General features: G+C 36.3%; 1 protein-coding gene across 1 annotated transcript in view; it reads right to left on the bottom strand.

Annotated features, from left to right (window-relative positions):
- LOC139967559 (uncharacterized) overlaps nt 1–17,688 on the bottom strand; it is a 32,380-nt gene that overhangs the window by 13,395 nt on the left and 1,297 nt on the right. The window contains exon 2 of the mRNA XM_071971475.1: nt 2,375–2,447. Coding sequence (XP_071827576.1) covers nt 2,375–2,447 — 73 coding nt within the window. The remainder of the gene's footprint in view (nt 1–2,374; nt 2,448–17,688) is intronic.

Here is a 17,688-nt window from a genome sequence, read left to right as displayed (position 1 = left end):
TGGAGTACTACCTACTGTACAGTAGTTACACATACCTGGATATATGCTGATGTATGCTCATGTTGATAATTTACTGATACTAGCTAAAAGTAACTAAAGGTGAGAAGATACATACAGATGTCATACAGGATGCTGAATGTGACAATCGACTACTTGCATGGAACTGACAAACCCATGACAAGTCCGCTTACGAATGCAAGTAAGTATGGATGACTGTAAACTAGCAGCTGCCATACGGTACTGTGTCACCATCTGAAGTAGATCTTATTTGAAGTGAATTTGTGAAATATGACACTGAAGCAGGAAAACATTTCTGTTGTCGATGCTGACAATTTCAGAGAATTGATTTCCCGATGGCTCGCAGGCGGTGTTCGCAAGAACTAATAAGGTGTGAGGTGGCATGGCGTTATTTGAAATACTCATGTACTGTATACATGTACGGTACTCCCGTTCATGTGTATACGTGTAATTCACAATCACAGACGAAATCCATTACATAGTGTCACATTGTCACAGATGGAGCCAAAGCCCAGATTAATTTCACATGTGGTATCACCCAGGTGAAATTAATACCCACTATTTTTCAAAAAAAATGCAAGTAAATAAAGAACTACTTGATCATATTGAAGAGGAATTGAAATATCTTTTGAATGACATTTGGTTCATCTACCTTAGCAGCTTGCAACTACAGGAAACAAACAGGAAGATATGCACTTGTAATTAACGAGCAAATGTGTCCGGTTTGATGGAACAGCATGCAATAACATGACATCTCAACACTTTGTATGTGGATGTTCCACATTGAATGCAATATTGCTTGCACGTTTGCTCATATCAAACTCATTTGAGGTCAACTGAGGTCAAAATGTGATAACTGTGTAAACACAATACTTCAAGAAGAGTAACGTTACTTATGGGAATGATACTCAGTTTAACTGTGTACAGTATGTTGCATACTGAGCAAATAATTCCTATTCTTTTTGATGGAGGTCAAAGGTCAGTGTGGTAAAGCAGAAATCTGACAGATGTAATTTAACCATTTATGCAATATAGAGCAACTTACCAGATTGTCTTACTTTTTTCTCAAAAGCAGTTGATGCATGTGCTAATGGTATTATCAATAAACCATTCACACTAATTTCTACTACAAAGAAACTGAAATTTACAACAAAATTGATTCCTTATATGCCAAGAAATATGTTGAACAACTCCTGTGACCCCAGCCAAAGTTTAAGCACCATTCTGTTCAGTTCAGAAATAACAGTACTGGTACAAGTTTATGGACAGTATTTATAAGTTGAACATAATTGTGAGTGAAACCCAGACTACTCAGCCAACCCTCAAATACACAAGTCTATACCGATAGTGTACTCCTAGGATCTGAGGAATATTAAGGACAGAATTGTACAAAGAATTGTGAGTGTGCAGAAAGCATTAAAGACAGATTTGAGGGCTTAAATGTCAGCATTTGTTATGGTTGACCTGGAATGTCTCTTAGACCTGGAAGTTTTCTTGACTAAAACTGACTGGTAGGTGGTTATCCATACAGTTTATAGCCTAGCCAAATTGCACTCCACCTTCTTCAATACCAACACTTTGCTGTTACAATAGACAGGGTTTCCATTGAGAGAATACGGTCAATGCTGTTTACTGTTTAGTTTTGATGACTCGAAGCAGTTGGTTGGTTTACAGAACCACTGGCTTATATCTCTTATTCACCAATTGATGTATCAAGTCAAACTAATAATTTTTGCACAGTGTGCACTATCTGTGATATATATATATGCAAACAGGGAGAAGACCTCACTCATCTGCTATGAATCTGTTGGAAGTCAAGATGATGTGGTAATATTCTGAATTTTTAATAGTTACAGACTGCTGTACCTGATTAATCAAATAAATGTACATCAAAGCACAGATGCAACAATGCACTTTGTCCAAGAATGTATTTTGTGTGATGAGAGATGAAATACTTCCTGAACATTGCTTTAAATTTCTAACCCATCACAGCACTTTCTGCAGCAACCTCTTAACATTTGTTAAGGGAAATGGTTATCCCACTAATGACTTACATATGATTTTAACGGATATGGTTATCCCACTAGTGACTAACATATAATATTAAGGGATGTGGTTATCCCACTAGTGACTTACATACAATTTAGGGATATGGTTATTCGACTAATGACTTACATATAATATTAAGAGATACTGTATGGTTATGCCACTAAAGACTTACATATAACATTAATGGATATATGCTGTTCCCACTTCTGACTTACTGTACATATAACATTAAGGGATACATGCTTGTCCCACTAGCAGCTTACATATAACATTATGGGATATACATGTTTGTCCCACAGTGACTTACATATTCTTTGGGGTCTCTCTTCTTCACAGCTTTATATGATTGGTATGCTGGATAAAGAGTGCCTAAGGTCAATCTGGAGAGGAATAAGAAATATTAATAAATTAAACAAAGAGATAACCAGAAGAGATCTCAATATGTCCTCAACACCAACCCCCGCTCCCCCCCCCCCCCTCACCCCATCTGAAGGGTTAAACCCAGCATTATAATGCTGGGGTTAACCCTTCAGTTACATCCTATGGAAACACATCTATTTAACTTTGTAACATAAAGTAGGTAAATTTCTTTTCTGATAAAAAATTAAACTTCCAAGCTGGATTCACTTAATTAGAGTTTCTTATGGATATATTGATGTAAACACCCACAGTGAATCAAGAATGATGATAGCTCATATCCTTTGCACTGTATTTGTTATTTCTTTCCTTATTTTACAGATAACTTTTTGCTGACTTTTGTCACAATAATTGACTGTACACAGGCTCTGTTAAAGGAATTGTCTGGTGGAAGATTTTGATACATTGTCCTTGTAGTTATTATTTTTCTCTTTCTAACCATGTAAAAATTGTCCCCATTCGACATTTTCTTCTTGTAGAAATCTGGTTTTCAAATTCACCAGTTTCTCACCAAAAGTACCGTTTGTTCGAACGCTTCAATATGGTGTTTGACGTAGTGCTTGCAGATAGGCAAAACAGGCGACTTGAAGTTAGCACTCCCAATTCCGCAGCAAATTAACTCACGTGTAAGCACATTGAATTGCCTCATATATATATAACGTACATACTCGCGAACGTATATACTACGATGCTCAGTTGGTGTACTTGTATAGCGTTACACATAGTACACTCACACTCAAACCACAGTTCATTAACTGTTCTTCGAACTCGCTGAAATAAAATTCACGGATCAAATTAACAGTAAAAGGAAACTTATAAAGTATTCGTTAAACCGAAAGATGAAACTTGGCGGGATCGATGTCATCGCAGAACTGTCCGATTGTAAACGTTATAGTAGCCTATACACGCGAACATTCTTCGCGCTGGTGCTGGATACCGCGATGTATAAACAACGAAGAGCCTGCTGTTAAAACTTATCTTGTGTTACACAAAGACCACGAAACCACCGATCTACTAAATATATTGCGGCTTAAGGAGTTTTTTAAATCATATCTAATTTATAAGAAATTTCACCGGAAATTATTGAAGAAATTGATCGAATCGTTGTCAGAGCAGAATATAGCGCTGAAAAGCTTAGGCTTCGCAGAACTGTCCGATTGTCAACGTTTGAGTACAGCCTACATGCGAACATTTTTCGCGTTGGAGCTGGATAGCGCGATGTATAGCCTGAACAACTCAGAGTCTGCTGTTAAAATTTACCTTGTGTTACACAAAGACCACGGAACCACCGCTCAAGTACATGGTGGCTTAAGGAGTTTTTGAAAACATATCTAATTTTTAAGAAATTTCACCGGAAATTAAGGAAGAAATTTATCTGTATACACACGCTGTTTTTGTTGTGATTACCGTATAGGTACTGTGCGGAGGGTGGGTTATGACGCAATCTGCTATGGCAGAGCTGACGTCACGTATTGTACTGTTCAAATCATATTTGAAATGTCTATCCATAACGATTAAAAAATCGTTTCACTGTCAAACGCAACATTAGCGTTCTCATACTTTGACAACATGTTTGGAAAATTATTTACTATTTTTTAAGGTAACTTCTTTGGGCCACCAGACAATCCTTTTAACAATTAGTTGATTTATCCTTTAATGGCTGCCATCAGTTCTCTGTAACAACTAATTAATACTTCACAAATCAGAAAATGTCTTTCTTTGAAGCAACAGGTCCAACAAACCTATATATAATACCAGGTCAAAACCTGATTCAAATGGAGGCACCGATCTGGTACAGTAGACTACTGAAGGTGACAACAAGCCTGTCCCATATCTGTGTACTGCTCTGGTATTTTGAGTTGTTTATATAAGGACATCTCTTTTGTGATTTAAACTACTGTCACAAGCTACCACAGACAATACAAGACAAGACACAATAAGGTTTTAGGGTAATACAAACCACCATTCCATTGTTGAAAGTTATTTTATTGTTGTCTGTAGGCTCATCACCATGGTTACAAGTATTATGTAGGTGATTTGACTTGAATGTGAGAGAATGCTGTGTAAGTGTCCTGTGCCAATTCAATCCAACACTTACAAGTTACCTTTTTAGTTTTCACTGTAGACACTGAAGCCATGCTATGTTATTACATAGAAGTATACAGTAGAAACACTGAAAATTATGTTATATACTGTACTAAGGTACATCTTACTGAAGAACCACTCTGTGTAAAATGGAAATCAACTTGAATGCAATGCTTCTTAGAAAGTTCTGTTATATGACAATATATAGATCAGGTGAAAAGGGTAACAGGATGATTTGCAGTGGGCAGTGGTGAGGGGGGGGGGGAGGGTTAACAACAACAACCCAAAACAAACTAGCATTACTTTATAAATAGTAAGAAAAATACTGGCTGTGTCGTCCTATCAATTTAGGTCTTCAAAACATTACAAACTACCAGATATCTGTTGGAAAAGATTGTAATTATTGGTTTGAAATAATTAAAACAGTGGAAAACTTTGAATTGAATTCCTAAACAAGCAACTGTAAAAGAGATTCAAGAATGATTAATGGAACACCATTCATGATCTTCACAAGTTATTGTCCAGTACAGTTGTAACATCCCAGGTTTATAATCTCCAAAACATTCAAGTTTGTAATCTCCAAAACATTTAATGTGAGCAGTTTAGAGTAGAATACATCACAAGTGAAATGCATCATACTATAAACTCATGTATGTATACAAACTTGTATGCATATGTACACACATATTTACATACATACATGCACAAATGATAGATTACACTATCTGCATTTATCTGTCCCACCGTACTGAACGACTAGCCACTAAACGATGCTAATCAGAACCACTGATGTACAGTATTGCCAACTGTACTGTTTACAACCTCTCCTGGCTTTTAAATTGCTCTTGGTTATGGCTTCCTGGTGTACAGCAGTGAATGTGCTATTTGTTTCAAAGTACTAGTCACAGCTGAATTGTCTTATCACTGTTGAGTCCTATCATCTGATGGAATAGTAAATTATCAAGTCATAAAAGAGGAAGATGTTTAAGAAGATTACAGCACTTTGTGATGCAGCATTTCAAAGATATCAGTCTCCATCATTACAAACTGCTATATGCTTTGATGAGGGCAATTATCGCCCTTAACGAGATGATAAATTAGTGAGCAACAGATTGTTATGACTTTAAGAATGTATACGTGCTATGCTAAGTACTGTGGGTTTTTAATAATGTTAACTTGCTACCTTAGGGTTATCATCAAGTACCTACATAATCATTACTTTCATGTTCTCTGCGAGGAAACTTTCAAAACTAAGTTTCACTGTAACTTCGCTTTGAAGTTAAAAGTTATCTAGCTGTACAGTATGCACAGCAGCTTGGAAATCTCACACAGAAGTTTATTGTATAAAAGCTAGCTGGAAGAAACTGGATTATCTCTGCACTAAATACTGGTCACAGAATATCTCTTACTGACCAGTATGGGAATAGTCTCTTCCTTAATCACATACATATTTCATAAGGAAAGACAATATACATTGTCTATGGTCACAGTGCAGTAATCATCACTGAATAGACCCATTCCGTATCACCTCTAACCGATGCTTTATTTAAACAACAACAAAAAACAAAACAAAACAATAAGAGGTCAACAGCTGAAAAACTTTGTGACAACCTTTGTGTGCAGCTGGTGGTCAATACTACACAAGCAGTACAATTAAACAAAAATCCATATCTTCAAAGCTAAATTAATACTGCTGTATGATGGTACCTTCCTTTGTCCAAATAAAAACTGCAAACGCTGCATCACTTCCACAGGAATAATGACAAACCTAAAATTTATCAAAAACAAAACTGATCGTTCGGTCTCTCAGCAACAGAAAGTACATGTCAATTCTTTTCTTAAGGTCCAAATGATAAGCCACCATGACTTTGCAACCTACAGGTTGTTGACAAGTTTCTTAATCAGCCTAAAAATATGAATTTTTACTATTAATACATATTAATATACAAACATGTTTGTTCATCATTTGCCTCAATAAATTCATCCATGATGACATTCATTGCCGATGTACTTTATAATTAATCAGCTACAAGAGCTCTCTAAGATGCATAAATCAGCATTACAGCACTGTAGACATAATTATACTTCTATCTGCAATATAAATGTGCACATGAAATCTAAGTAAGAGTACTGCTAAGGCAGTATTAGACAGGACCATTCACCCTAAGCTCAGTAGAATGATCTCCTACTGATGCATTACAAGATGACATTCAAAGTCACTGTATAAATGAGACTCATCCATTTGTATTAGTAATAAAGTAAACAAATATGAAATGGAAATGTGCAGCTATTCCTGCCTAAATGAGTATTCCACAAGAAATGTTATAATGCTATGAAGTATGTATGATGAACAGTAGAATAATTACTTCCTTAAAATGATAACTCAATATGTACTAATTTGCCAATCATTGAAATTTGAATGCTTACAAGTGAAAATGAAAGGAAGTTTATTCAACACAAGCATTACACCGTGTACCATTGTTGATTTGTATTGGGTCATGAAAAGTGTGAAAATTGGTGTTATTCCATAACATCTACACAAAACACGCTTACAGTGAATGTTTGGTCCTCTCGAATAAAGTGCTTTAAGTGTCCTTTATTTTAAGATTTAAATTGATTTGTCTACAGTAGGTCCTTTGTTTTAGGGTTGATTTGCCTGACTACTACGATTTGATGTTGCCTCTGACGACGACGGGTCCTCTAATAAATGAAGATGCTTTTGTTTGGGTCCTCGGACTTTGTTTCGTATGGATAGCCTACTGTACATTAATTGTACTGTTTCTTTATATCGATCCTCTTCATTTAAGTTTGCTTTTTGTCTGTGTCCTCTTAAGTTAGGATGTTTTGTCTGGGTCCCCTTAATGCTTGTTTTGTTTCAGTCCTCGTAAGTTAAGATCCTTTCTCTGGGTCCTCTTAGTACAATTTGGTTTTGTCAGGGTGCTATTATGATGCTTCACGTGGGTCCTCAAATAAATCAAGATTTATTTCATACTTTCTGAAAATACTAAATACACCTAAAACAACCCACAAAGAAAAACAACATCTGTCACATGGTCAAAAAAAATTTGGCTTGATGGTGCAGATCTGTTAATTAATAAAGCCTACAGAGTCGTCCAGACTATACACACTAAGGTCTACTTAAAGATTCATCCATCCCCTTTACACTGTAAAATTATAACAATTTGTTTCATCTTCATTTTGATTGGCTCATGAAATCAAACAATGGAAACTAAGGACAGACCTACATTTATATCCAGGATTCAAAATACTCTGACCTTGTTTTTAAATTCTCTCTGACCCTAATCATTACGAAAGGTCAACTGTACTCTTTGTTTAAGTAAATGACTAACTTGAACAAAACAGGAAAGTGATAATTTCCCAGTATTTAAACACCCTTTGTTGACATTTCCAGTTTTCAAACAAGCTTAAAAACGTTTCTAATTGAATCTGAATATTTTACCATGTCCTGTTCAATTTGTTTACAATGTAGCTATAATTAAAGTACCTTAATTGTTTACATTCCTAATTAAATCATCAAGAAAATCTGTTTACAATGTTGCGTTTGTTTGGAAATGCATCTGATTAGCAGTTTTGTAAACAATTTAGATATCTGGGCAACCAAAGAATTTAAAATGAATGAAAATCAACAACCCATTGTCAAGTAACGATCTTTGAAGGAAATAAAAATTCCAACCACATCTTAGTTTGATCAATAATCAACCATACTTAACCACACAATGATTGATTTAACAGTTAGTGCTTCAAGATGCTTTAATACTTATTAATTAAATATGAGCTGCTTCAATACTAACTAATCAATTAGTTTAAAAAGCACATATTGTGGTAGACTGCTAATACAAAGACCACACAATATTACACAGAAATGAGAAACCATATTTACTTTAGTTTGACTGCTGTATTAGTGTTATGATGCTTTGTGATACTCAAACATTCCATAATAAATTAATAATGTTGTTCATAATTCATTAGCTTCACTAAACACTAAAGTTAATGTCATCACAAATGATGGAAGGAAAGTAACACTTTTCCTTCACAAATTTACAGTTTAAATTAAACTTGCTTCTCATATGCGATGAGTACTGATATGAAATTTTAAATCTTTTTAAATCTTAAACAATCGGCTAAGATCAAATTTTCACTTGGAGTGTGCTTCTGTTTGATTAATGATAATCATAATTTCAAGTAATATTCGGTTGGTAATATCATATATTTATTAGATTAACAACAACTCCTAGATTATTTAGCCGATAGTATGACAATACTTATGGTTAACATGTCCAGTTGTGTGTTGTCTAATCTGTTCCGTTAATGATAAATGATGTTGAAGGGTCTGTTTGTTAGTTGGTTTGTCTGTTTGACTTGTAAACACAAGGAACAGGATAATCCCAGCAGTCTTGTTGACTGAATAAATATGCAAATATAAACTCAATGACATTTGGCCAGGACCAACGCCCACAGTCGAAATTGAATTTCTGGGGCCTTCATCGGGTTATTTTCCCCTTCATGGTGATCAAATATAAATAGAGAATCAAGCCTTGTGAACTCCAATGTGTGGGAATAAGTGCATAAGTAAACTTGTACTTTATGTACAGTCAAGCAGCTCTGCTTGTCACAAAACCAAATAGTATTCCGTCTTGGAGTGGTGTCAAGTTTGCTTTCAATTTTTCGCTTGGAGAAGTGTACTGCCAGTATAGTAGTGAACATTACCATGGTAACACACTTAAGTAAATGCTGAATAGCTGTTGGTAACTAAACTCCAAAATTTTGCAACATTATTCTCAATGGTCCTTTACTAAAGTTTAACACCACTCCTCAAATAACCTGGATCTCTGTAACATACCTCGATGCAGTGGGGGCATAGACTGTAGTGTACAGTCAGAGGAGGACAATGCTAAAAGGAGCATGCAATGTGTGAAAACTCTGAACATTGTATAGCCAGAGTGTGTTTGTTGTGAGGAGGCAGGTATGCAAGGAAGCACACTAAATAATGGCATGAGTACTGTTCGATAGTAATGTCCCCATTACTGTACTGCTACCTCACTATAATGACATACGTACAGTTTGGCAACTTAAGTCAGAATAAAGTTATCAAAATATTTTATTTGCAATGACATGTTTAAAAAAAATTGTTTGCCACCATTTTGATTCAACAAAATGACCAACTTTCATCAAGTTTTGTAATGAAAAAGTGTCCTTGATAGCATGATCAAAGGATTTTATAATGAATCAAGCACTGATGAGACTACACAATAGCTCTGCATTTTGCAACACACAATACGCACCCATGCTACAGTGTGTAAATATTAAATGTTTAGCTTTACTTGAGATGAGCAATGAAACTGTGAGCCTCAACAAAGACATGCCCACAGCAAGCATCACGATCATCAGATAAATACCATACCGAGACACTATAATAGCTCACAGGCATCAGAGGACATCCCTAGCAGCACCCTAATCCTAGTTATACCGATCAAGATGACGATAACATGCTAATTAGACACTGATGCATCTAAAACCTTTATGACATTGCCTCAATTAACTTGGTTGAAATGTGTTCTATACAGGTATAAAGGAAAGTGGAACTGATTGGTCACAAAGGGAAATCGGTGGTACTTTAAACGGAGGAAGGCAAACGAAAGGTCAAACAGCAGAGATTCCAGGACAAGAACTTTGTTATGCCTGATACCTTTGTTACTGTACCTTCTTTGTTTCTTTTGGACTGTATATTACGGACTGTTGACTCCTTTGTCTTATTGAACATCAGAGTATTGGCTAATAAATCTGGTATTGGCTTATCTGTGGTGTTGTGGTGGATCGCATAGCATTAAAATGCTGCTATAAACAACGCACAAACTTTTACACAAAGACAAAGATGTATAGAAGTTCTAACACATACTGTAGAAACACAGTGTTTATAGTGCTAAAACAAACTTCATGCAGCCCTAGAATTGCCTTGAACTATAATTATTCCCTTCATATTGAAGCAATATTGAAGCTGCCATGGAGCTACATTGAAGTTGCATTGAATCTGTATTGAAGCTACATTGAAGCTACTGTACACTACATTGAAACTACATAGAAACTACATAGAAGCTGCATTAAAACTACATAAAAGATATGGTTGCATTAGCTACACTGAAGAGCTGCATTGATAGTGAATACCTGTTCTTTTCAATCGGGTACATTTATGTCTTAGGAATCAGTAACAGACCAACCAAGTGACATTATTATTTGCAGCAGTATTTGCTGTTTTTCCATTCTGATGGGAATAAATGGAGTCCCTCCCCTTCCCCTCCCTCCCCCCGTCCCCATCCACATCCAAAGAACAAAGACCACTGCAACTACCAAGGTGTGACCAAGGCTGCATAATTAATGACCACAAGAGTGACAAGACAAGGAACTATCAACATCCTATACCATCCACAGCTGTCGTGTTAAAAACTGGATCAGCCTTTTGCAAAATGATTCTGTTCCTTGATATGATAATGTGGTCCCTGTAGTCATATAGCATGACAGGAATAACCTCAATTAATTGATGATCCAAACTGTCTCTTCTATGTCAAAGCTATCAGCCAAGATTCATCAAATCATACAGTCATGTATATACCATATATACTTTGGTTATGTATTGTACCAATGTGTACAGCTCTGGTAATATAACATTACCAACTTCAACTTGCCAATGGTTATGAGCCGTCTATGATACCCGATCTGTCACCACAAAGGAGACTTTTTTCACAATCCTTTCTGGCCTATTTAATCTCTGTGTTTGGAATGTCAAGAGCAGAAGAAAGTGAATCTAGGGGTCCTAGGATTCCTCCTCCCTGCATTAATGTCTCGTGTGTGTGTGTGTGTGTGTGCGTGAAGTGTTAATTAACCAGGCACAAAAGAAGATCCAGCTAGACATTACTGGACGGAAAGACAACCAGCTCGTCAAAGAACAGTTGAAACTCTGACAGTCAATTTACATCATCCAGGTGAAGCGACTGTCAAAGAGATGGATTAAACCCTTACCGCCTTTAGGAACGGTATTTAGTATGCATTGATTCATGATTAAGATGCGAATCGTAACGATCTGCGGGCATACTGTACTCTGTGACTCCACACATCTGATTGCATGTATACAGCTTCAACGCTAAATTGTAGTATAATGCAGGAAAAAAACACATCAAAATACAGTATTTCTCTTCTTTTATCATTATGACTTGAGACTGTTTGGGTTCTAGACTTTATTGTTATTTGCTGCTCCTTAATTTTCTGTACAAATGAAGCACATAATCACTCTATTGACAAAAAATAAATGTGCAAACACATTTCAGTTCAAACTGAGAGTATTCGTCAAGGTTGCAATCCTCAAAATTTTAACATAGAATGTTGTCAGAATATCCCAAATGTTGACAATTAGCAACTGTAATAGCCTATAAACAACTTTAAACTCACTGCATCCCAATTAAATGTTAATGTACAGTACATGAAGGAACAATAGAGGGCCAGTGTAAGGAATATTTATAGCAAGTACTTTCTGGCACAGCTTGGCTTATACTTAGTACAAGCCTGTTCAATCCATCACTTGAGTTGACCCGCATTACTTACAAGCCGCAGACATTCCCATGTATGAAGTTATGTTGTCCATATATATGCATGTCTCATTGCAGTGTAAAGTTATATAGCATTGGTGTGATGCTATGTAATACTCACAAATGCCTACCACTGCAGTGTTACGCTTTGCAGTACAGTAAATATAATTACATATGTCATATGGACCATACTTATCAGAATATCACCAGTAGCCCTGACATTTGAGTGAACAGTGCACCCATAACCATTCCCAACAGATTTATGTCTATTAATGAGAGGCTAGCCACTTCCACAGACTGCCCTGTATTTGATTTGATCGCAAAGAGCAGTATTATTTTAAACGGTCAAATTTTCAATATATACAAACATTCATACTTGGATTAAATCAAGGAACAGACCTTCTTGTAAGCAGAGTATAAGTACATGCCTACTTAACTACTATTAGTCAACTTATTAAAATTATGCACTAAATAAAAAACCTTGCTTGACATGTGTGAGGTTTATTATTATTATTTTTTTGGATGAGTTAGTTTCATTTTTTATTGACTCTCTTCTCAGAAGCAGTGAAATAAACTGAAGATGATCACTAATGTCAGCATGCATGCTGTGACTCCACAGAGCCTGTCTAATTAGAGAGGTTGAACTACTCTCAGTTATTAAATATGATTGAGTTTGCTAAAATGATGAGATGTGTCAGAACCAATGAAGTGCAACGTTAATTTAAGTGCACTTAAATGTATGTAATGAGATATTTTAATACGAAGACCCACAGAAGATTGCAAAACTTTTGCTCAGCAAGTTTCAAAAATATCTGAAACATTTGAAGAGATTTGACATCCATAACCTTAGTAATTTTACTATGTGAGATGAAGTCATGTATACACACATACTTTAATACTGGAATAAACTGATTTACATAAGTCTACAAACCTAAATGGAAGACTACAATTTCAGCATTGCAAATAATCAGGAATCAACAGCACAGATATAGTGATCATAGAACATTCTGTACGTACAGTACTGTAAGGGTACATAGGCCCGTACAGTATACGGTACTGTAGGGTTCCAGATAAGGTGCACAAGAGGAGGATTCAAATACTATGAAGCTATGATTTTAAGAATAGAAATCATGAACTGAGAGGCACTGAGAATTACGATACTTTTATTAGGCACTTCTTGACTGAACAGACTGGATTTATCAGTACTAGCCTATTACAAAGTTAACAGTGAAGGCAAAATGAAGTTAATTATATTCTGTACTTACTATTAATGTACAGAGTTGATGTGTAAGTGAAACCCATAAAAGGCATCAAGAAAATGTCCAATATAAAGATGATGCTCTTGAAAGAGAGCAACCATGTTAACTTTATCAAATCTTTTTAACTTTCTTTTATCATTTCCATACCATACAGTTGTAGAGTACCAGCAATACCTAAGTTCTGCTTCACTTTGGCAGACATCCAAGGAAAGCATTCACTCAGTTCCAGACGTATAGTGTCCTATTAGACTTTTGTACTACTGTATTAATGTAGGTTTACATTATCTCTGGGACAAGTGACCACATGTATGTGCCACGGTACTAAAAGCAGGGTATTCGTTGCTGTGCCTATATTTGGAAATTTGGTAAATACCCTTCAAAAAGTGGAATGAAAACATCAAAGCCCCTTCATAATATATGTTGTATATAGATTTAAATGATTTAGTATAATGAGTCACTTTTCACAGACTTGACCAAATCTTTCTTGGTGATTTCCTTTAACATTTTGAATTAAAGGTATGCAGAAGTTATTTGCGGTTTCATAACAATATTGCCAAAGAGCAAACAGATCTTTTCGGATGATTTGAGTGACCTACAGCCCGCTCCCAGCAATCTTCAAAGTTCAAACACAGAGCTTTGTCTGTACTTGATGACCAAAGCTCTGTGTAGCTTAAAAGTCATTGTCAATGACGTTACTTAAATTACTGTGTAGAAGTAGTCTATCATATCTTGTTTTACATACACAAAACCTTAACATTAGCACATGCTATCACTTTTTCATTACAATAACCCCATAATTGCATGAACCAAGTACAGTATGTGATTGCTTCTAGGGATTGGCACCTATACAGAAAGCTGATAATGCCATAACTTGAAATCTGTAATTGCTATCAGTTTGAACTATGTACATAAAATCAACAACCGAAAATTGACTGGGATATTATGAACAGTAAAAAGGAGCAAAGAAGTTTTTGGCTGCTGTTGAAGTCAAACCAATGAACAGACTTTTTCAACCAGTGAACTGAGTTCCCCCCCCCCCCCCAAGTGGTGACTGGTCTGAATCACATTCTGGCCAAAAATTTCTTTCCTCGTTTCCACAGTTTGAATTATGAGAGGAGATATCATATATACTGTTAGTATGACAATATTGGTCATCACACATGAGTCATTATGTCCTTTTTCCATTTAAGCCCTGCGGCCCAGATGATAGTCTTTCTTCATCTCCACTGGAAACTTACAAAATGTTAGCAATCATTCAAGTTCTCTTTGGGTATTTCAAGCAAAATTATAAAGATATATAAGCCTTCAAGTGCAATACTCAAATTGAGATAAAAATAATGAGGCAAAAGTAGGGAGAAAAATTACAGCCTAAATTGGCAACTATTTTGGCATCCCGGTGAAGCTTAGTGATGTAAGCACTTACTCCAACAAATATACACATTGAACAAATAGGCAGAAATCTGATCAGAATCACTATTCCAACACTTCTTGCTACTCATTAAAATAAATACTACTGTGCTTGCATGATGGTGCTCATGACCCCCATTTAACAAAAAGAAATTAAGCTTTTCATTGCAAGGAACTTCAATGAGTTATTCCCTGATTACTGAGCAAGCTGTGCTTTCACTGCATTCTAATTTGCATTACAATGCAGGTATGGATGGACAAGGCTATACACAGGTTCTATGTGAGAGACCCTTCAGGAAAGAACTGACCAAGAATTTTACTTTCACCTCTGGGGAATGGCAATGGTAAATAACCTTTAGATGTTGACCTATATCTTGTACTCGTGTAGTTTCAATAACCCTCCTACAGTGTGTACATATATATCAGACATCTTATCCTTGTATAATCAATTTCTTTGCTCTTCTTTCTGAGGAGTAGCCTTAGGAAGATATACAGACGGTCTGCAATGAAACCGCATAAACTAACAAGGAATTCCTTACCTTCATTCCGGTAATTGAACTAAATGGTACGTCTACCGTCTAGTGTACACTGCAATTTATTTTACACTTGGACAATTCGAATACGGTACAAAACTATTCAGTGTTGTCCGAGCTACATTTGGCATGATTCATGACTCTGTCAGTCTGTTTTACATAGAGTAAAGGCAAGATAATGGAACTGCAAGGGTTAATTTGATCCACCCAAATCACACCATGAAGCAGAAAAATTTTATAAAAGCTTCTAATTTCTGTTAGACCTATGTCCAATTAAGTCTGAATTTTATAAGTATGACATTTAGTTTACACTCAAAGCTACAGTACTGTACATGCAGATTTCGTCCACTATTAGATTCATTCTTTTAGACTTCTGAATGTCACTTTAACAGTAAGATAGACAGACGGAATAAACCAGTAGGCATGTAGCAATTTATTAAATCTGGTTCTTTGAAACTTTGAAATTCAATTTGAGGATAACATTGCCTGTACAATAGCAGAAACTTCTACCATACTGTGGATGCATAAAATAATGACTGAACCCATTTCAAAATGAGGTTCTAAAATTCTTGCCAATTACAGTTGGAATGCTGATAGAAGTTGTACAGTAACCTCTGACAGGCGATGCCTATACAGAAAGATGCAGACCGCATCCAGCACGGGCAGTCACCGGGTGGTCAGCGAAGTGTCTCTAGGGAGTCATCAAATACCCACCAGCCCTGCTTTATATTAGCATTTCACCAGTTTACGTACAAGTTACTAATGCATTATAGAGATATTGTCTAATGAATATGCATGAGCAATGGAAAGATTCACTTTGTAGGCCCAGAAGAGGTGCCAAGCAAAACATAATTAATTTATAGTTCATTGGAATAAGAGACCCAAGGCAAGGCATAGTGACCAAAGTGACTCGATCTCAACAATCCGTAACACACCGGCCGGATAAACGACCGACTACAATTAGAACGCAGTAATAGCTTGATGAAATATATGTAGCATGACTGTTTACTGTTCTCGTACAGGGTGCTGGATTTTATAGGGTTCTCCAATGACAGTGATAAAGTGGGGCAGCAGAGGTGTGCCTTACAGTCTGCTATATTCATACAATAATAATAATACAATATTTGATTTTTATATAGCGCTTTACACCAGCGATAGGTCTCAAAGCGCTTTACAGATGTTATATTACCCCTGGTCAATGATAACCTGTTCCAGAGACAATCCCTCCAGGCGGCTTCAGTTATATACTGCGCCCAATGACAAGTTACCTCACAGGTACCTATTTAACCCCTGGGTGGAGAGAGGCAAGTGAGATAAAGCATCTTGCCCAAGGACACAACGTAATGAACTAGGCATGAATCGAACCAGCAATCCCTGGATCACAAGTCCGACGCCTAGGTAGCCAATTTGCCACCACGCTCTTAATGACAAGGAAGCAGACTGCGAAACAACATACTACTGAAAGTACGTTAGTATGTACGTAAGTATGTTTATAACAAAGAATTACATAATATTACATATGATGGACACTAGAAAAAAACATAACAATACTGTATCAAAAATTGATACCTTTCCTAACCAGCAATCATTGACCGTCATAACTTTCAGTTACAGTTGGATCCATTAGAAGGGCAAAATTCTAGACACTTTAAACTTAAATAATGAACCAACTTAGCCAATGAAAACCAGCAGCCATCTCTAGACTTATCCTGGCTGCATCCCAGGCCATACTGTGTATAGTCCACTGACTGACTGATGATGGCATTATGACTCATATCAGCCCAGGACATTGATAAAAAAAAGCATGAACCATATCTTACACAATACAGGTCTGGATTGACTGATTTCCTTTCTTTATGTATAACCAAGGATGCAGATGTAAGAAGTTTGATGTGATGGCTGACAAACTTCTGAAAATGTTCTTTTACAGGGGAGAGGGAGAAGGGTGAAAGGGCATTGTTACATGCATGCTTACTGTAGGCCTCACATGTATTGTGTATTACTTTATGAGATGCAGGACACTACATCACAAATCCAACCATCTGATTTAAGTTAAGTGTTAAGACCCATTCATGATACTGATCATCATTGCACACTATGTCAAGTAGAGATAGGGTGGGCGGAGGGCTGGGATAAGGGCTTTACCTACTTTTGCAGAGGTCAAGTTCTGGAAAGTATTTGGGATGTTTTTTAATGTATGATTATCATGCATGTTTATTGTAGTGCTCCCATGTATTCAAGGACACCCAATCACAATTTCCATGTGGTTATCTTTTTGAAGCTTAGTGTTAAGACCCCATTCAGGATACTGACCAAATAAAT

Source organism: Apostichopus japonicus, chromosome 5 (genome assembly GCF_037975245.1).
Source record: "Apostichopus japonicus isolate 1M-3 chromosome 5, ASM3797524v1, whole genome shotgun sequence".
NCBI classification, from domain to species: Eukaryota; Metazoa; Echinodermata; class Holothuroidea; order Aspidochirotida; family Stichopodidae; genus Apostichopus; species Apostichopus japonicus.
The sequence above is the reverse complement of the archived record's forward strand: the minus strand, read 5'-3'. Positions and strand labels throughout refer to the sequence as shown.